The sequence below is a fragment of the Chiloscyllium plagiosum genome, chromosome 32 (assembly GCF_004010195.1).
Source record: "Chiloscyllium plagiosum isolate BGI_BamShark_2017 chromosome 32, ASM401019v2, whole genome shotgun sequence".
NCBI classification, from domain to species: domain Eukaryota; kingdom Metazoa; phylum Chordata; class Chondrichthyes; order Orectolobiformes; family Hemiscylliidae; genus Chiloscyllium; species Chiloscyllium plagiosum.
Window position 1 is genome coordinate 32,053,727 of NC_057741.1, and position 21,423 is coordinate 32,075,149.

General features: G+C 44.2%; 1 protein-coding gene across 3 annotated transcripts in view; it reads right to left on the reverse strand.

The window, feature by feature from the left end:
• The window catches only part of LOC122539484 (protein FAM13A-like), a 220,360-nt gene extending 199,466 nt beyond the window's left edge, over positions 1-20,894 (reverse strand). For 2 of the 3 annotated variants that reach the window (XM_043674377.1, XM_043674375.1), the window contains exon 1: positions 6,200-6,464. In XM_043674377.1, coding sequence (XP_043530312.1) covers positions 6,200-6,449 — 250 coding nt within the window. In that variant the 5' untranslated portion in view covers positions 6,450-6,464. Of the gene's footprint in view, positions 1-6,199; positions 6,465-20,852 lie in introns of those variants that run through there. The other variant, XM_043674376.1, reaches the window with a different exon arrangement.
• Between the last annotated feature and the right edge of the window lie 529 nt (positions 20,895-21,423).

Below are 21,423 nucleotides of genomic sequence, written 5' to 3' on the forward strand. Positions count from 1 at the left end.
GTATAAATGAAGTAGGAGTATACTTAAGAGGGAAATCAGTAGGGCAAAAAGGGGACATGAGATAGCTTTGGCAAATAGAATTACGGAGAATCCAAAGAGTTTTTACAAATACATTAAGGACAAAAGAGTAACTAAGGAGAGAATAGGGCCCCTCAAAAATCAACAAGGTTGCCTTTGTGTGGAGCCACAGAAAATGGGGGAGATACTAAATGAGTATTTTGCATCAGTATTTACTGCGAAAAAGGATATGGAAGATATAGACTGAAGGGAAATAGATGATGACATCTTGCAAAATGTCCATATTACAGAGGAGGAAGTGTTGGATGTCTTGAAACACATAAAAGTGGATAAATCCCCAGGGCCTGATCAGATGTACCCTAGAACTCTGTGGGAAGCTAGGGAAGTGATGGTTGGGCCTCTTACTGAGATATTGAAACACATAAAAGTGGATAAATCCCCAGGGCCTGATCAGATGTACCCTAGAACTCTGTGGGAAGCTAGGGAAGTGATGGTTGGGCCTCTTACTGAGATATTTGTATCATCGATAGTCACAGGTGAGGTGCCAGAAGATTGGAGGTTGGTTAACGTGGTGCCACTGTTTAAGAAGGGTGGTAAGGACAAGCCAGGGATATATTGACCAGTGAGCCTGACTTTGGTGGTGGGCAAGTTGTTGGAGGGAATCCTGAGGGACAGGATGTACATGTATTTGGAAAGGTACATGACACTGGTTTGGCCACTGTTGGAATATTGCGTGCAATTCTGGTCTCCTTCCTATCGGAAAGATATTGTGAAACTTGAAAGGGTTCAGAAAAGATTTACAAGGATGTTGCCAGGGTTGGAGGGTTTGAGCTATTAGGGAGAGGCTGAACAGGCTGGGGCTGTTTTCCCTGGAGCGTTGGAGGCTGAGGGGTGACCTTTACAAAATTATGAGGGTCATGGATAGGGTAAATAGGCAAAGTCTTTTCCCTGGGGTCGGGGACTCCAGAGCTCAGGGGCATAGGTTTAGGGTGAGAGGGGAAAGATATAAAAGAGACCTACGGGGCAACTTTTTCACACAGAGGGTGGTACGTGTATGGAATGAGCTGCCAGAGGAAGTGGTGGAGGCTGGTACAATTGCAACATTTAAGAGGCATTTGGATAGGTATATGAATAGGTAGGGTTTGGAGGGATACGGACTACGTGCTGGCAGGTGGGACTAGATTGGGTTGGGATATCTGGTCGGCATGGACGGTTTGGACCGAAGGATCTGTTTCCATGCTGTACATCTCTATGACTCTATGATGTTTCCCCTTATTTGGGAGTGGCATTTAGAACTCGGGGTATGGAGGGTGGGGGAATGGGAAAACAGTCTCAGAATAAGGGGTGAACTATTTAATTAAGGTGAAATTTCTTCATTCAGAAGGCTGTGAATCTTTGAAATTCCCTACTCCAGAACAGTGGAAGCTCAGAGATTGAGCGTTTTTAAGAGAGACATTAATAGATCTCTCAATCCTAATGAGATTGAGTGAAATGGGGCATATGCAGACAACTGGTGTCAAGGTAGGGATGAGCCAGTGTCTAGAAGGGTAGAGCAGGGTCGAGAGGCTGGATGACCTACTCTTGTTCCTCGACTCTGAAGTCCCAAACCATGTCTTGGTGGCAAAGGAAAGGGTAGGAGTGGGAAAGATTTCCAGTCATCTCAGATGGGGGAAAGGAAATTGAGGCCCTTTCCATCAAGATTCTTAGCTCCATTTTATAAAATGCAGGAGGATGTATGTATTGACAAAGATAGGAAAGTGAAATGATGATTGTCAGATCAGTCACAATCTCACTGAATGTCAGAACAGAGTCAATGGACTGAATGGCCTACTTTTGTTTTATGTAGTATGCTCTTACGTGGGGTGGGAGGCAGGGGGCGGTGGGGGGGTGGGGTGTGTGGGTGCAGGGTTGGGGAGGTTGTAGCTGATAGGCTTGTATGGATCAGATTGGTGCCAACAGCCTTGAATATATACATTGACTGAGCCTCCACTGTTTGTTGGGAAGAGAATTCCAAAGGTGAACGGCCTGCTGAGAGAATCAATTCTTCCTCAGCTCCCGCTAAATGGGAAAGCCCTTAGTTTTTTAAATGTGATTCCTAGCTATGAATTTCCCACACAACAGAAAATATCCTCTCCATTAAGCCACCTCAGAATCTTGCATGCTTCAATTAGATCACCTATCATTTGTTGAGTTTAGGCCCGAGCTGCTCAACATTTCCTCAGAAGACATGCCTTTATCCAACGGACTTTATCCAACGGACTGGTCTAGTCAACCCTTCAGGCACTACTTCCAATGCAAGTGTTCCTCTCAATATAATGCTAACTCCTCTCCATCCTTACCTCTGGGAAAAGTGGAGATTTCCTTACTGAATGGGACTGGATGTAGCGAGAAGAAGAAAACTAATCAATCTTTTGTTCTTTTACATATACTTATCAAGGTCTCAGGGTGTCTTAAAGAACTTCATAGCCTCTCCCTATAGCTCAAATCCTTCAACCCCAGCAACATCCTTGTAAATCTTTTCTGAACCTTTTCAAATTTCACAACGTCTTTCCAATAGGAAGGAGACCAGAACTGCACACAATATTCCAACAGTGGCCTAACCAACGTCCTTTACAGCCACAACATAACCTCCCAACGACGATACTCAATGCTCTGACCAATAAAGGAAAGCATACCAAATGCCTTCTTCACTATCCTATCAACCTGCGACTCTACTTTCAAGGAGCTATGAACCTGCACTCCAAGGTCTCTTTGTTCAGCAACACTCCCTAGGACCTTACCATTAAGTGTATAAGTCCTGCTAAGATTTGCTTTCCCAAAATGCAACACCTCGCATTTATCTAAATTAAACTCCATCTGCCACTCCTCAGCCCATTGGCCCATCTGATCAAGATTCTGTTGTGGTATGAGGTAACCTTCTTTGCTGTCCACTACCCCTCCAATTTTGGTGTCATCTGCAAACTTACTAACTATACCTCCTATGTTCATATCCAAATCATTTATATAAATGATAAAAAGTAGTGGATCCAGCACCGATCCTTGAAGCACTCCACTGGTCACAGGCCTCCAGTCTGAAAATCGACCCTCTACCACCATCCGCTGTCTTCTACCTTCAAGTTAGTTCTATTTCCAAATGGCTAGTTCTCCCTGTTTTCCATGAGATCTAACCTTGCTCACCATTCTCCCTTGGGGTACCTTGTTGAACACCTTACTGAAGTCCATATAGATCATGTCCACTGCTCTGCTCTCATTAATCCTCTTTGTAACTTTTTCAAAAACTCAATCAAGCTCATGAGACATGATTTCCCACGCACAAAGCCATGTTGATGATCCCTAATCAGTCCTTGCCTTTCCAAATCCTGCCCACCACCAATATCAGGCTCACTGGTCTATAGTTTCTTGTCTTGTCCTTACCAAATTTCTTAAATAATTGTACCATGTTAGCCAACCTCCAGTCTTCTGGAACCTCACCTGTGACTATCGATGTTACAAATATCTCAGTAAGAGGCACAGCAATCACTTCTCTAGCTTCCCACAGAGCTCTGGGGTACACCTGATCAGGTCCTGAGGAGTTAACCATCTTTATGCATTTGAAGACATCCAGCAATTCATCCTCTATAATATTGACATTTTTCAAGACGTCACTATCTATTTCTCCACATTCTATATCTTCCATGTCCTTCTCCACAGTAAATACTGATGTAAAATACTTGTTTAGTATCTCCCCCATCCCCTGCGGTCACCTTGCTGATCTTTGAGGGGCCCTATTCTCTTCCTAATTATCCTTCTATCCTTAATGTCTTTGTAAAAACCCTTTGGATTCTCCTTAACCCTATTTGCCAAAGCTATCTCATGTCCCCTTTTTGCCCTCTTGATTTCCCTCTTAAGTATACTCCTACTTCCTTTATACTCTTCTAAGGATTCACTCGGGCTCTCCTGTCTATACCTGACATATGCTTCCTTTCTTTTCTTAACCAAACCCTCCATTTCTTTCATCATCCAGCATTCCCTATACCTACCAGCCTTTCCTTTCACCCTAACAGGAATATACTGTCTCTGGATTCTTGTTATCTCATTTCTGAAGGCTTCCCATTTTTCAGCAGTCCCTTTTCCTGCGAACATCTGCACCCAATCAGCTTTTGAAAGTTCTTGCCTAGTACTGTCAAAATTTGCCCTTGTCCAATTTAGAACTTCAACTGTTAGATCTGGTCTATCCTTTTCCATTATTATTTTAAAACTAATAGAATTATGGTCACTGGCCCCAAAGTGCTCCCCCACTGACACCTCAGTCACCTGCCCTGCCTTATTTTCCAAGAATAGGTCAAGTTTTTCACCTTTTCTAGTAGGTACATCCACATATTGACTCAGAAAATGTTCTTATACACTGTTGACAAATTCCTCTCCATCTAAACCCTTAACACTATGTCAGTCCCAGTCTATGTTTGGAAAGTTAAAATCCCCTACCATAATCACCTTATTATTCTTAAAGATAACTGAAATCTCCTTATAAATTTGTTTCTCAATTTCCAGCTGATTATTGGGGGGGGGTCTACTACACAATCCCAATAAACTGATCATCCCTTTCTTCTTTCTTAATTCCACCCAAATTACTTCTCTAGATGCATTTCTGGGTGTATCCTCCCTAAGTACAGCTGTAATGCTATCCCTTATCAATAATACCACTCCCACTCCTCTCTTGCCTTTCTATCCTTCCTATAGCATTTGTATCCTGGAACATTAAGCTGCCAGTCCTGTCCATCCCTGAGCCATATTCCGTAATATCCCCAGGCTGATTAGGCTGGGGCTGTTTTCCCTCAACCATCGAAGGCTGAGGGGTGACCTCATAGAGGTTTATAAAATCATGAGGGGCATGGATAGGATAATTAGACAAGGTCTTTTCCCTGGGGTGGGGGAGTCCAGAACTAGAGGGTATAGGCTTAGGGTGAGAGGGAAAGATATAAAAGGGACCTAATGGGCAACATTTTCATGCGGAGGGTGGTGTGTATATGGAATGAGCTGCCAGAGGAAGTGGTGGAGGCTGGTACAATTGCAACATTTAAAAGGTATTCGGATGAGTATATGAATAGGAAGGGTGTAGAGGGATATGGGCCAAGTACTGGCAAATGGGATTCAATTAGGTTGGGACATCTGGTCGACATGGATGTTGGACCAAATGGTCTGGTTCCATCCTGTACATCTCTAAGACTGAGTGACTTTACTCTTGGAAGTACAATCAGTGTAGGCAAATGGAGCATCTAGTTATTTGCAAACAGCAATGGGATAAACATCCAGTTGATCGATGCTAATATTCTAGTGTTTGGATTGAACGTCAGAATAGAGTCAATGGGCTGAATGGCCTACTTTTGTTTCTATGTCTAATGCTCGTCTTTGGGGTTGGGGAAGGGATGGGAATGGCTGATAGACTTGCATGGATCAGTTTGATTTTGGTTGTGTTTGGGATCAATGTTGATCGGGACAAATTAAATGGGAGATTAAAGGGGAATTAAAGGGGAGTACAAATAAAGGGGAGATGGGAGCAAGGTGAGCTGTGTGAACTTCTCTGTTCTTCTCTGAACATCTCCGAATCATAGACACAGAACTTTATTATCATCCTTCAGCCCATTGAGTCTGAGCTGGTCAAAAACAACCACGAGTCTAATCTCTTGAGACATCTGGCTGATTAGACAGATGGGGCCTATTGTCAATAGGATGGTGCATCTGAGAGCACTCTCTCTGCATAAAGTGCGGAAGTGTGTTGGGCCAAATTAATGTACTACAGAGTCACTCAGCACCCAAATCCAGCACTGCAATGTCTCATTAATTCTCGACTGGATAAATAATGGATAATGAGGCATGAAGCAAGGAAGGGGTCTAACAGAAGAAAAACAGAGACCAAACAAGAAACATAAATAAAAAGCCTGAGGAAGGATCACTTGACTCGAAATGTTAACTCGATTTCTCTCCAGAGATGCTGCCAGCCCTGCTGAGCTTTTCCAGCAACTTTTGTTTTTGTTTCTGATTTACAGCATCCACACTGTTGTCCTGAAAGAGAATATACTTGCAGTCCTATGGTGCTTTGATGCTCTCAGGATGTCCCCTGACACCCGGACCCTGAGTTAAGTGCATCTTTACTGTGGTAACACTGAAAATGTTGGGGTTGATGGATAGCAATGTGGCTCACCATGCTCTTGCAGATATTCCACCATGTGTTGCACCACCAGAGGGACCCCATCAATCGTCTGCCCTCGTTGCTGGAGGTCACGGAGAGACACTCCAAACACCTTGCCGGCACTGCAGGCCCTCTTCTGTGTGCCGAGGGGATGAGCCATAATCCTCTTCACGTCCTCCTTCAGCCTGACGGCGGCCTTGTTTTGCTGGAAAGAGCAGAGGAGAGGGGAACAGTCAACAACGGCCACGACAGGCAGCTCCATTAGGGTCAAGGGAGGACAGGCAGCACTTTACTGCAGAGCCAGACAATTACAGGGATTAGCAGGTAACTGGAAATAAAATACAATCTCCAAGGCTCAGGGAATTGCAATGGCCTGAAAAGGTTGCTCGATTGCATGAATGAGAGAAATGTTACTCCTGTAGCTACTGGAAACAGCAAGGTAAACATTCACGCCCCCTTTATTGTGACAGGTAGGCGGCACCCATACAGTCACCAACCCAATCCTGGCCTCTGACTTAACCACTGCTTGGCTCCGGCAGTGAGAAACATTAAAAGGAGGCTGAATTGCTGGAACAAACTAAAAGCTAAATTGCAGCACTGCGGGATTCACACTCGAAAGATGAAGTGAAAAGGTAGCCTCAGCTTGCAGAACACAGAAGGCTCAAAGCTCCCTCTGGATATGAAACATTACTGCGCAGCAGCGCTTTAAACTGGAGGGTGTGCATCGACCTCCTTAAAAGGATTTGACAGGCAAAAGAACGGCCGAAGGGCCAAAAACAATGTTCTGAAATTGACCGCAAGGAGGCAGGAGCGAGGTTCTCGACCGTCCAGGATTGGGCGGGAATCTTCAGAGCTCAATGTAAGCATCCCGGAAGAAAAAGTAACTAGTAAAGCATTCGGACAATGACAGAAATTACTGGAGAAACCCCAGCACTCATGTTAACTCTTGTTTTTCTCTCTCTACACATGCTGCCAGATCTGCTGAGTTTCTCCAGCACTTTCAGATGTCAATTATTTTAGCATTTAGACAATGGTGTGCTTTTGGTTTCAGGTGATAAAAATATTGGAGAAGGATTAAAAATGAATTTAAACTGAGCGGGATGGATATGGGGCAGGAGGCTTTATGCTGAAGCCTCCGAGATTGCCTCCAATCAGAGTTGTCAACGCAAAGGTTCAAATGAAAAGCGTCTTTTCTTTTGGGAGATGGGTTACCGCTTTGTAAAAAAAAATGCAAGACTCGACCTCTGCCAGTTTCAACGACTTGAGATTCAGTCAGCAATTTCTGCTGCCAAACCAGGAAACGCCCACACTCTCCTCCACAACTGGGAGTGAAAATCTGGAATATATTCTCCTCCTCTCCAACGTCTGGGGATGTTGCGGTTATAATTGCAGCAGTTAGCTGAGGTTGAAACATTTTTGTTAGGTACAGACATTGAGAGATTTGGAGAAAAAGCTGGTGGTAAAATGGGTCAAGGTGCATATCAGCAACACTCTAGTTAAGGAGCAGAACAGTGAAAGGGGCTAAATAGCCTCCTCCTATCTTTTAGTCTTGCTTGTAAAGGTATCACATTATGTTACGAATTCCGTGGAATCCTAGAATCCCTACAGTGTGGAAACAGACCTTTCAGCCCAATAAGTCCACAGTAACTCTCTGAAGAGCATCCCATCCATTCGCACACCCCTACCCTGTCACCTTTCATTTCCCATGGCTCACCCACCTAGCTTGCACATCCCTGAACACTATGGGCAATTTAGCATAGCCAATCCACCTAACTTGCACATCTTTGGACCGTGGGAGGAAACCCACACAGACACAGGAAGAACATGCAAACTCCGCTCAGGCATTCACTCGAGGATGGAACTGAACCTGAGTCTCTGGCAATGTGACTCCAAAAGCGTGGCGCTGGAAAAGCACAGCAGGTCAGATAGGAGCAGGAGAATTGATGTTTCGGGCATAAGCCCTTCATCAGGATTGAAGGACTTATAGCCAAAATGTTGACTCTCCTGCTCCTCAGACGCTGACCTGCTGTGCTTTTCCATTACAACAGTCTTTGATGCTGATCTCCAACATCTGCAATCCTCACATTTTCCCCAGTGGTGTGAGGCAGCAATGCTAACCACTGAGCACCATGCCATCCCTGGACTTTGATTCAATTTAAGATTGAAATATATAAAATTCTCGACGTGTAAATCAGTGTAGATGTGTTAAAACTTCCTGTGGCTGAAGAATGTCCAGAATAATCTCAGAATTGAAAGACTGACATACTTTTGGGGTACCATGGTCATTAAAAGAATGGGGAATAGACTGGGGAGGTGGAGGGTGCGGGTTGACACAGCAGTCTGTTATTTGTATCTTCTGTGTGTTACTCTTGGCAAAAGATTCACTTGCTGAATGGCCTACAGAACATCTCAATGGCTTGGTTTGAAACTGGGTCACCAGTTCACATTGCGCCACAACAAAGTGAATGCTTACTGTTTTCTTCTTAATTCCCTCTTGCGCCTCTCTACAACATAAGACATCATTACTGAGCCTGCTCCAGCTCCTCACTGGATGTCCAACAGCACTCTGTTTCATACATGGAGGTCAAGAATCGAAACACATCATCTTCAAACCCTACACCCTCCCATATTTTACACATATCAGCATTTCTTCACCGTTATTGGGTGAAAACCTTGGAATTAGCATCAGTGTTGGAAGCTATGTTGGGCGGCACGAGAGCTTAGTGGCTAGCACTGCTGCCTCACAGCGCTAGGGACCCGGGTTTGATTCCACCCTCGGGCAACTGTCTTGGTGGAATTTGCACATTCTACGCATATCTGCGTGGGGTTGCTCTGGTTTTCTCCCACAGTCCAAAGGTGTACAGGTTAGGTGATTTGGCCAAAGCTAAATTGCCTAAAGTTTCAGGGATATATAGGTAGGTGCTTTAGTCAGGGGAAATGTAGAGTAATAGGATAGGGGAATGGGTTTAGGTGGGATACTTTTCAGAGGGTTTGTGTGGACTTGTTGGGCCAAATGGCCCCTTTCCATACTGGAGGGATTCTATATAAATTGCAGAGGTACAAAACAACAGGGTAGGTACCTCACAACCTTCACAGGGCATTATGGGGGAAAACACAGACATAGGTGATCATCAGATTTTTATTGAATTAAAATTTCCATCTGCATGGCAGGATTCAAAATCAGGTGCCCTGAACATTACCTTGGGCTCTGGATTAATAGTCCAACAATAATATCACTGGGCTATCACCCCCCCCCCCCCCCCCACCTTTGAATAGGCACTATACTAGTTGACACAATGATCCTGTGGTGCATGTCTCTACTGCTCATGCTCACTTCTGTTTTTTTCAGACCGTACATGTGTAAATAGAGCTCAATTTTAACACTTAAAGGAACGTTCTATTTTGCTTAACCCTTTTTAACACTTCACCCTTATACTTTTTTTTCACTTTTAGTTGTTTGTTAGGTATTTATCACTTTATATACGTATATTTGAGAGATTTTGTTTGCTGACCTGCATGTTCTTGTGCATCAACACCCTCAGCCAGAGAAGATTCCTAAGTATATTGTATGAGACCATGTTCTGAAGGGGTTAACATTTGGGGAACATTGGCTCCACCCACTCTACATTCTGTGGGTGGAAACAAGGAATTCCACTGTGGTTTTCTAAGGGACCAGATGTGTCCGTATCAGCTCTCTAAGGTCCTTATAATTCTGTCTGCCCAAATGTGGTGCATTTATTGCTATCCTGCAAAAAACCTTATTATTTGAGAATATGACATCATATGATAACCTGCAGAGTGTGTTTTTCTATATTTCAAAAATATACTTTATTTGTAAAAAATAATTTATTTGCATTCACAGGTACGAAAGCAGTTTTTGAGTATCAAGAAAATCAAACATTGGAATTTGACATTCCCTGTAATTGCAAAAACCAAAGGCATTTCTTACTCACGCACATTATCTGCTGTACATACATGAGGCAACGGGAGAGTGTGCGAACTGAGCAGACCCTCATTCTTTTGTAGAAAGACTTAGATGGTGGTCTTTCACCACTCTATCTCTCTACCACTAAACATTAGATAGACCTAAGACAAAGCAAAGACAAAAGAGGACTATGGCAGTGAGCTACCTCAAACAACTTTTACTCATTACCAGACACTGGTTGAGGTTGCAAATACTACAAGTCACTGGGAGGGATCATCTGGGAAAATATTGGGTACCATCTGGTCCTCATATCACAAAAAAGGATGCAGAAATATTAGTGAAAGTGCAAAAATGACAAATGTCATGACATTATAATCTTATTGTTGAATATGTTACAAAGGCTAAGCTGAGTGTAATTGAAGCTAAAAACATTGATACCACTAGATTGAACCTCTACCAGCCGTGTATAGATTACAGGGAGATCTAACCAGACATGTAAATACCCTCATCTGGGAGTGAACAACGTTTACTGAAGATTCATTATGAGAATGCAAATTCAGCATTGACCAACACTAAAGTTAAGAACCACAGGTGGGAGGTGAGCTGTTTCCAAAATGCCTTTAATGGAACACGACTTTATTTTACGCAAATATCACCTGGCCATATTAGTTTCTCAGCTAAGAATGGTTTAAAAAACAAGCTGCTTAGAAGAAGACAGATTCCATCTTGAACCATCCCAGAAGAAAAGTCATAGAGTCATAGTCATAGAGATGTACAGCATGGAAAAGGACCCTTTGGTCCAACTCAACTATGCCAACCTGATATCCTAAGTTAACCTACTTCCATTTGCTAGCATTTGGCCCATATTCCTCTAAACACTTCCTATTAATATACCCATTCAGATGCCTTTTAAAAGTTGCAATTGTACCAGCCTCCACCACTTCCTCTGGCAGCTCTCTCCCATCAGAAACAGAGAGGCATCTCATAAAAACCAGTTGCTGTAAAGTAACTGGACAGCTAAAATGGTACACCTGCAGAACCAGAAGCCAGGAATCTTTTCTTTGCTCTGCAAAAAGCAGCTGCTCTAAGAAAACAATGGCTACCCGACTATTAAAGCTGCAGCAACTGAAGTCACGTCGAACTTGGAACATTAACTCTGTTTCTCTCTCGGCAGATGTTGCTAGCTAAGCCTGCTGAGTTTCTGCAGCAGTTTCTGAGTTGAAGTTCTAACATGTTCACTTCAGCAACAAAAACATTCAAGGAATGGGCTCCAACGTTATATGATAGAGATGAGTCATACAGCATGGAAACAGGCCCTTCAGTCCAACTTGTCCATGCTGACCAGGTCTCCTAAACTGAACTAGTCCCATTTGCCTCTACCACTTCCTCTGGCAGCTCATTGTATATATGTACCACTCTCTACGTCAAAATGTTGCCCCTCAGGTCCCTTTTAAATGTTTCACCTCTCACCCTAAACCTATGCCCTCTAGTTTTGGACTTCCCTACCCTGAGGAAAAAACTTGGACCATTCACCTTATCAATGCCCCTCATTATTTTATAAACCTCTACAAGATTACCCCTCAGCCTCCTAAGTTCCAGGGAAATATGGACCAGCCTATCCTGCCTCTCCTTATAACTCAAACCTTCTAGTCTCGGTAACATCCTTGTAAATGTTGTTTGCACACTTTCCAGTTTAATAACATCCTTCCTATAGCAGGGTGACCAGAATTGAACACTGTGCTCCAAATGTGGCCTTATCAATGACTTATATAGCTGTAACAATGATGTCCCAACTCCTGTACTCAATGATCTGACCGATGAAGGACTTGCTTCTTAAAAGTTTTTTTTGTATTCTTTACAATTGTTGTAATCTTAGTATCTGTGATTTTTAAAACTAATCTCTTTATCCATAAGGAACCCACACAGTATTAAGTAGCAGAAAAAAAACTTTGATTTGTTTAAAAAAAACTTGACAGCTCATCCACTTTAACTTTAGTCATTACAAATTAAACAATGGGGGTGGCCTGAACTATGTTAATCTGCAGCTCACTGATTACATGGGGAGAATGCTTGGTGATCATAACACAAGAAAGTTTAACAAACTTGGAATGTTTTCCCTAGATACAGAAGGCTGAGGGATGATCTGATAGATGTTCAATAGACCAGACACAGAGATGTTTCCCATGTTTTAACAAGTCCATGAAAATAAGATATTCAACTTACAATGAGAAACTGGAGAAGAGGTGAAATTATACAGTGGACTGCCATGTGGAGCAGTCGGACGAACAACAAAGACACATTTAAAGGGGTGCTAGGTAAACTCACAACGTGGATCAGAATAATCAGTTATATTGGTAGATTGAGTCAAAGTGAGAATGAGAAGAGGTTGTGTGGAGGGTAAAATTAAGACGAAATCTGTTGAGCGGACTTGTGCAAATTCATGGAATCATAAAAATGAAACCGCACCAGAGGAGGCCATCCAGCCCACCATGTCTGCGCCTGCTCTTTAAAAGGCGGCATGGTGGCTCAGTGATTAGCACTGCTGCCTTAGAGCACCAGGGTCCCAGGTTCAATTCCAGCCTTGGGCGACTGTCTATGTGGAATTTGCACATTCTCCCCATTTCTGCGTGGGTTTCCTCCCACAGTCCAAAGATGTGCAGGTTAGGTGAATTGGCCATGCTAAATTGCCCATAGAGCTAGGTGCATTAGTCAGAGGGAAATGGGTCTGGGTGGATTACTCTTCAGCGGATCGCTGTGGATTGGTTGGGCCGAAGGGCCTGTTTTCACACTGTAGGGAATCTAATCTAATCAATTAGTCCCTCTCTGATAAACATTGAATTAGGAGCAGGAGTAGGCTATTCGGCCCACCCAGACTGCTTCACTGAATCATAGCTGATCTGACTGAGGTCTTAACCCCACATTCCCACCCCATCCCACTGATGTGACCCCGCCACACCCATCAACCTTGTTAATCAACAATCTTTCTACTTTGCCCTCAAGCTTATTCAATGACTCGCTGTACTTTATCTCCATAGCGCTGTGCTCTATTCCTTTTCAACTATATATCCAGCAGTATTTTTGCAAGCTCATGGGAATCTGTTCCATTGCTCTTTCAATTGTGTTTTCCAGAATGTCTTCTCACAAAGGACTCTGAGGCAGTGTTCCCAGGGTTTCTTCGAGATTCCATTCATACCAATTGACATCATCAGCATGCCAAAGCATTGCGCCTCGTTTTGGAAGTCACTGCCATGCACAGACCTCTGAGGTCCACATGCAGTGACCCCTACCCCTCCCAAACTCATGTACAAAGCGAATCAGGAAGCACAGTGTGATGAAGCTTTGGAACTCTCTTCCTAAAAAAGTGCTGGAAATGGAACCCTTGAATATTCTTAAGGCAGAGGTAGTTAGACTATTGTACACAAGAGGTTGAAGGGTTATCAAGAGTAGGCGAGAATATGAATTTGACTTTACAATCAGATCAGCCAAGATCTTAATGAATAGCAGAACAGGCTCAAGGGGCTGAATGGCCTATTCAACCTTCAAAACCATTTGTATGTTCGTACTTATGATTCCCAATGAGCTTTAAGGTTGTTAACTTCCAAAGATTGTCCAGGAGTCAGAGACTCATCGAGTGCAGAAGAGGTCCTTCTGTCCATCTGTACTGACAAAGATTCACTCAATCCATGCTAATCCCACTTTCCAGCACTAGGCCAGAATTGCACACAATATCCCAGTTGTGGCCGAACCAAAGACTGTTCCAAGTCCAACATATCCTCTCTACTCTTATAATGTATGCTGCAAATGATAAAGGCAAGCCCTTGTATGCCTTTTTAACTACCCTATTAACGTGCCCTGCCACTTCCAGGAATCTGTGGGCAAGCACTCCAAGATCTCTGTGTTTCTTTGAGCTTCCTAGTGTCCAGCCATTCATTGCGTACTCTCCTTAATTCTTCTAAAATGCATCACCTCACATTTATCAGCGTTAATTCCCAACTGTCACTAATCTATCCATCTGACCAAACTGTCTGTATCCTTCTGTAACCTGAGACCTTCTTCCTCACTGTCAACCACTTGGCCAACCTTTCTGTCATTCCTGTAGTTAATGTAATGAGGTCAGCCAGGTGCAACTCACAGAGTATGAGTTCCCTGATTGGGGCTGTTAACCTGCTTCAATCAGGGAAGCCTGGCTGACATATGTAAAGAGGATTGTCAAGGATGGCTCGGTTGCTGGGTTGCCAGGGGTGTCTGTGTATATGCACAGTTTCATTGTTTGGTTCATCACTCTATCTGTATGTAATTGTGTTTACTGTTTCCTGTATGATACAGTGTGGGATTCGAGGTTCGTCCTCATTTCCTTGTGAAGTGGTTGTACGGTGGAGTTTGGGGTCTGGCTTTGCCACCCCTTTCCCCTGTTAATTGCTGTTTCTTGTATACGACTGTTCATGTTAACTGTTCGTTTGTAATTTGTACTGGTTAATAAAATTATAAGGAGTGATTGACAAAAAGAAGGGGGAGTAGCAGGGGTTCTCTTCACTTTAGGAGCCGGCTCTGAGCTAGCTGGGTGAGTGTATTATACACGTGTAAATAAAGGGTGACCTGGTGATGAAATACCAGCTTTGTAGAGTAATTTCAATTCACAAACTTACTTATCATCCCCCCATATTCTTATCTACATTGTTTATGTATATCAAAATAATAAGAGACCCAAAACTGTGGCATGCCACTAGCCTCTCGTCACACAAACAGCCTCCTACCACCACCCTCTATCTCCTACCAATTTTGGATTCAACTTGTCACATTATCCTGGATCCCATGTACTTTTACTTTGTTTATTAGTCTCCCATTTGGGACTATGTTGAAGGCCTAACTGCAATCCCTATAACCGCATCAACTATCTCCAAGATACACTGCAGGAGTTTGTCAAAGACCCTCAGACAGCACCTCCCAAACCCACGACCACTTCCATCTGGAAGGACAAGGGTAGCAGACGTATGGGAACATCATCACCTCCAAGCCACTCACCATCCCGACTTGGAAATATATCACTGTTCCTTCACTGGGTCAAATTCCTGGAATTCCCTCCTTAATGGTATTGTGAGTCAACACACAGCAGGTGGGCTGTAGCGGTTCAAGAAGGCAGCTCATCACCACCTTCTCAAGGACAATTAGGGACAGGCAATAAATACTGGGCCAGCCAGCAACACCCACATCCCATAAATGAATATTTTTTAAATTGCGGAATCCTCACCTCCACACTCAGTCACCTCCATAACAAATTTCACCAGGCATGACCTGCCTCTGACAAAGCCCTGTTGATTAACCCTGATCAAACCCTACCTCTCTGGATGGAGATTTATTTTCTCCTTCAGAAGTTCTGCATCTCCAGGGGATGAAAATTAACCTCCAATACACTGCAACGAGCCACAGATTCACTGGGGCATGACATATAATTCTGTGTTACTGGTTTTAAAAAGAGAATGAGAAAGGGAACACGGCTGGCGGACCCTAGTGGGGCTGCATATTGGAGGTTCTGTGATGAAAACCTCCTGGAATGTGTCCGACAAGAGTCAGTAAGACGTGAGCACCAGTAAATGTGTGGGCAGCGGTGCATTGATCTCATCCTGTTGTCAGCCGCTCCTAGAAACTGGGTCTCCAATTGTAGCAATGGCACTCCAACCCCAAGCTTCATACAGTTGGAATCTCTCGGTAAGAGCAGCTGAGCTGATGGGACTCAAAACCCTGGGCAGAACCAGTCATCTGGCATACAGGGGATATAAGCTTGAGAAATTGGAGCTGCTTTAGGCCATTCAGCCCTTCAAGAATGCATCACCATTCAAAAATGTCACTACTGGTCTTCTACCTCATACCTTCCTGCACTATCCCTATATTCTGTAATTCTCTTAGTTCCAAAAGAAGATCTATTGATGTTGTCCATGAATATTCTCAATGCCTGAGCACCCACAACTCCTTGGGCTTGACATTGCAAAAGTTCCATGACCATTTCAGGCAAAAGATTTCTCCTCATCACTGTCCTAAGTAGTCCAGGCTCTACTTTGAGACTGTGGCCCTGGTCAGGATTCTCCCTTTAGGATTTTGGTGCAAGAGCCTAAGTGAAGCAAGTGCCTTTCAGGCATTTAGGTGACCAACACAGGATTGAGGACCCAATAGTGCCCACCCCCTCTCGAGCTGTTACACAATCAGAGGCTGGTGGGAATGGGAAAAGCTGGTCTCAATGCACCCGCCAGAGACCAGGATCATTTTGGGATCCCAGGCTACAGGCATCTGAAGGCTGGATGGGAACATGGGCACAGAGGTCACACACAGGTGTGGGTAGATTCAGAAGGAGGAGTCTATCAATAGCCTCCCTCCAATCCCACATCCCTCAATTGGTGACAGACTGGGGGGTTAGTTGGTGGGATTGCTGGACAACCCAGAACTATGGATAACCTTCCTAAAGGTGTGGGAAATCAGAACACTTCCCACTGAATCCCTGAGTGACTAATAAATTGTAGGGTCTCAGGGACAATGTGTGTCAATTGGTTTGATCATCATTGGGTTTAACTGACATCCAGTTGGTAGAGGCTGGGAATCCCACACAAAGGCAGTTACCAAACAGGGTGGGATTGGAGGAAAGTTCTCCCATTATCAAGAGACCAAAACCCTCCCACAGGGTTAAGACCATAAGACGCAGGTTCAGAAGTAGGCCATTCAGTTCATTAAATGAGATCACGGATCTAATAATCCTCAAGCCTACTTTCCTGCCTTTTCCCAATAACCCTTGATTCCTGAATTGGTGTCTTTAAGCCCTGAATATATTTAATGACCAGACTCTGCAGTAAAGAATTCCACGAATTCACCACTCTCTCAGAGAAGAAATTCCTCCTCATCTCTGTCTTAAATGTGCGACCCTTGTTCTGAAATGATGCCCTCTGGTCCTGGGCTCTCCCACAAGGGGAAACAACCTTTCGACATTTACACTGTTAAATCCCTCTAAGAATCTTCAATAAGGCCGCCTCTCATTCTTCTATATTTTAATCAGTATTAGGCGCAACCTACTCAAACTATTTTGGGAGGTGATGGCCAGTGATATAATTGCTTGATTGTTAAACCAGAGGACCCAACTTCAAATCCCGCCATGGCAGATTCCAATAAAAATCTGGAATTAAAAGTTTAATGATGCCCATGAATCCATTGTCAATTGTCAAAAAAAACCCATCTGGTTCATTAATATCCTTTAAGGAAGGAAACTGCTATCCTTACCTGGTCTGGCCGACATGTAAGTCCAGACCCACAGCAATGTGGTTGACTCTTTACTGACCTTAGAACAATAAATCCAGCCAGTGACTCCCTCACTTTGTAAATTTATATTAAGAAAAACTCTCATCATAAGGCAGTGACTGAAAGCCTGGCTGTGTTGGCTGAACTAGGCATGTCTCCTGCTAAAAGCGACTGCATTAACATTGAGCATATCCCATTCCAGATTCCCCAGCCAGGGGCAAACCTTCCCTCAGCATTTACCCTGTCATCAGAATGCTTTTCCCTCAGTCAGGGAAAGGACTGACTCCAGGCCACAACTCTGTGAGAACTGAGTGCACAGTGGATCGAATAAGATATTTTAAAACAAATATTCAATTTCGTAGCCAAGGCCCTGGCATCTGGTTTCGACTTGAAATGGACTTATGTCCGAAACATCGATTCTCCTGTTCCATTGATGCTGCCTGACCTGCTGTGCTTTTCCAGCAACACATTTTTAAGCTCTAATCTCCAGCATCTGCAGTCCTCACTTTCTCCTTCCTGAACAAGGAGTTGACCTCGACCAAGTGTTGCAGACTGGCACATGCCAAGGTCAAGGACTATGTGCTGAGGGTCACACTAAAGCTTGGGGCAGCTGCCGCTGAGGTGCAGTGGGGCAAGCCCACCGTCTAAGGTCTTTCTGCCAAAGTTAAATGGGGGTCTATATACCCTCCTGGTGCCTCAAATGTACGTAAATTTAATCCTGTACAAATAAGAAATGCTGTTGGTTTGTTGGCTGGATAAATTCAAACTCCAATGTTTTTGTTTCTTCATATGATATTGTACAGAACCAAACTGCTTCAGTGACTATGTATGTATATATAAAGGTATTTTTGCGAATAACGTATAATTTTGAAATAAGAAGCTGCAGCAGGCTATTGGGATTGAGGGAGTCGTCTTCTCTCTGTCTTGGTTGCCCTTTCTGTCCTTTGAGCAGTTTCATAATGGACGGTCACTGTTGCCATTGTGGAAGTGTGAGGCCTGTGAGCAGGGAGAGCCTCAAAGCCTGCCTGGAGTCAAACGTACAAATGGCACATTCAACACTTTTGGTATGCTTCACGTGCTCCACCACAACCAGTACCTCCATCTCCCAGCACTTTTGTCCCTCTGGAAGGCACTCCCTTGGTGTGCCACTTGAATGTGTCCTCCCCTCCCCTATGGACCCATTTCCTTCATGGGTTATGGTAGTGTCCTCTCACTGGCACAGGATACACACCTGCCTTAGCTGCCTTTCCCAGATCAGTCTTCAAAAATCCTGCTCCCTCCCCCAATCTCTGATCAACTGCAGGACTCTTTAAAATTCACAAGCTTCCTGAAACAGAGGGAATTGAGCCTAGAAAATTGCTTAGAAATGTGGTCAGACTACAACTTTTTCACTGAACTCACCTTGGCTGTGGAGCATTCCCAGAGTTTTAACCTCTCTGCATTTGCAGCAAAACATCAACAGCACTAAGAAGCCATCAGGAACGGGGCTAAGCTGAGACCCTTTCTGGACCTCATTTGCTTGGTATTAACAGGCAATATCTATCATTGTAAAGCCTGCCCAATGCTGCCCATTATTTTAAAAATGGCTGTGTTCTTTCATTCCCTGGAGTTCTATTCTGGCATTCAATGAGGGCCTGGCTGCCTGATCTATAGCTCAAATACGTGTTCCTTACCCAATAAAAATAATTCAGTTTTGTTTTTGGAAACATCAATTTAGCCAGCAGCCTAGATACTTTAGGTTGAGAAAATATATTTATTTTTTGTAAAAAAAAGTATATCCTCTCTGATGCTGCATTAAGAACACAGTCTCCTGTTGAGTTTGTTATCCCTTTGACCCCTTGTCAACAAACCAGTCATATGTCAGGTTAGGCTGTGACTGGGAGTGAGCTACTCAGGATGGTACAGCATTACTCCCAAACCTAACCCCACTCTCACCTAAAGTTCATAAGGTGCCGACACTCACAGATGAAGATCTACTTTGATGGTTAGAGGGAGAAAGAAAATGATCTTAGTTCAATTGATGGGATTGATTAAATCAGTCAGGAACTGAGTCTTGGAACTGAGTCAGGAACTCATATCATAAATTACAGCAAGTCCCATCCACCCATCAATCCATACTGACGGACACATTCCTGAAGAAGGGTTATACCTGAAACGTTGACTTCTCCACCTCCTGATGCTGCCTGACTTGCTGTGCTCTTCAGTCTCCAGCTTTTCTACTTTGGATTCCAGGATCTGAGTTTTTTCATCTACAGACCCAAAGGGGCTGCTGGCTCAGCTACGCCTCAATTCTAAAGTCCTCATTCCTGCTTTCAAACCCTTCCAGGTCCACATTACCTACCTGAAAAACTAACTTCACCCTAAATTCCTCAGATGTCTGTGTTCCTTTAGTTCTATTCCTTTTGAGTATGCCTGATTTTGATTGCTACACGACTGGCAGCAGTGCCATTGGACACCAAGACCCCTAACTCTGGAAAATAAAGTTAAAAATCACACAACACCAGGTTATAGTCCAACAGGTTTGTTTGGAAGCACTAGCTTTCAGTGCACTGCTCCTTCATCAGGTAACTGGTCGTTACCTGCTGACGGAGCACATTCTGAAAGTTAGTACTTCCAAGTAAACCTGTTGGACTACAACCTGGTGTTGAAAAGTGTGGTGCTAGAAAAGCACAGCTGGTCAGGCAGCATCCGAGGAGCAGGAGATTCGATGTTTCGGGTATGAGCTCTTCATCAGGAAGATGATGAAGAGCTTATGCTTGAATCATCGACTCTCCTGCTCCTCGGATGCTGCCTGACCGGCTGTGCTTTTCCAGCACCACCCTTTTTGACTCTGATCTTCAGCATCTGCAGTCCTCACTTTCTCCTATAACCTGGTGTTGTGGAATTTTTAACTTTGTCCAACCCTGTCCAACACTGGCACCTCCACATCTGGAAAATAAACCCTCCACTGACCTCCCTCTCCTCCTTAATATTTTACACTTAACAAAATTTGCCTCTCCAAAGCTTCTGGTAGTTTGCCCTAATATCTGAGACTTGGTCTGAAACTTTGTAGAGTAATCCCTCCTCTATGGACTCATTTAGAGCATTCTAAAAGCACTACGTAACTTGTTCTTTTAGCTCAAACACAAACAAAACAGAAGTTGCTGGAACAACTCAGTAGGTCTGGCAACATGTGTGCAGAGAAATCAGAGTTAACGTTTCCGGTCGAGAACTTATTCTTTTAACTTTAGAGATACATTATTTCATGGAGGCTATTAAGTCCACTTGGTTTCTGTGCTATCCTTGCCGCAGACACTCTTTGAGGTGCTGGCAACAGTTGATAAAGATCCACAGATTTATCCAGGAGTGGCTGATTGTGCAGCCGGCGGGATTAAAGCACACAGGGGTGGGGAACTGATTAGCCGACCCCCAGTTCTGACACAGCATCAGGGGTCGAGAAGACAATGGGCCGCCTGTACTCACGCAGACAGTGATCGCTCCTGCTCCCATTTCCCAGGAAACGTATCCAAGGATGACTCGCTGAGCTGCAGCCGGAGAGCACTCATTCAGCGGGGGTTGGGTGAGGAAGGAGCAGCACTCAAGAGAAGCCCCCAGTCCAGCTCAGAGTTGCAACGATAGTCCTGTGCCACACTTTGAGACAGATGAACTGCCCAGGGGAAGAGCCGCTTGAAATCCCTTCTCTTTTCTTCTCTTGATGCGCTGCTGATGGCAGGAGTCTGTATCCAAACACACGCACACACACAGTTAAGATTCCTGCCCCGAGTGAGAAATCTGATCTGCAGTTATTCTGTTGGCAAGTTGCCCTGACTCCGGGTACACGTGATCAGGCCAGCCTCTCTGTTCACAAAAAAATCTCTGAAAACTGTTCAGACCACCCACCCTGTCAACCCCTCCACCCCCACCCCCCACCCCCAGGGTTGGACTGACACTCTTCACTGGCCAACGCCAGCGTTCAGTCAGAGATACTCCTGCAGCCTCTCAGGATCGGAGCAGTAGGCTATTCGGCCCCTCGAGCCTGTTCTGCCCCGCTCAA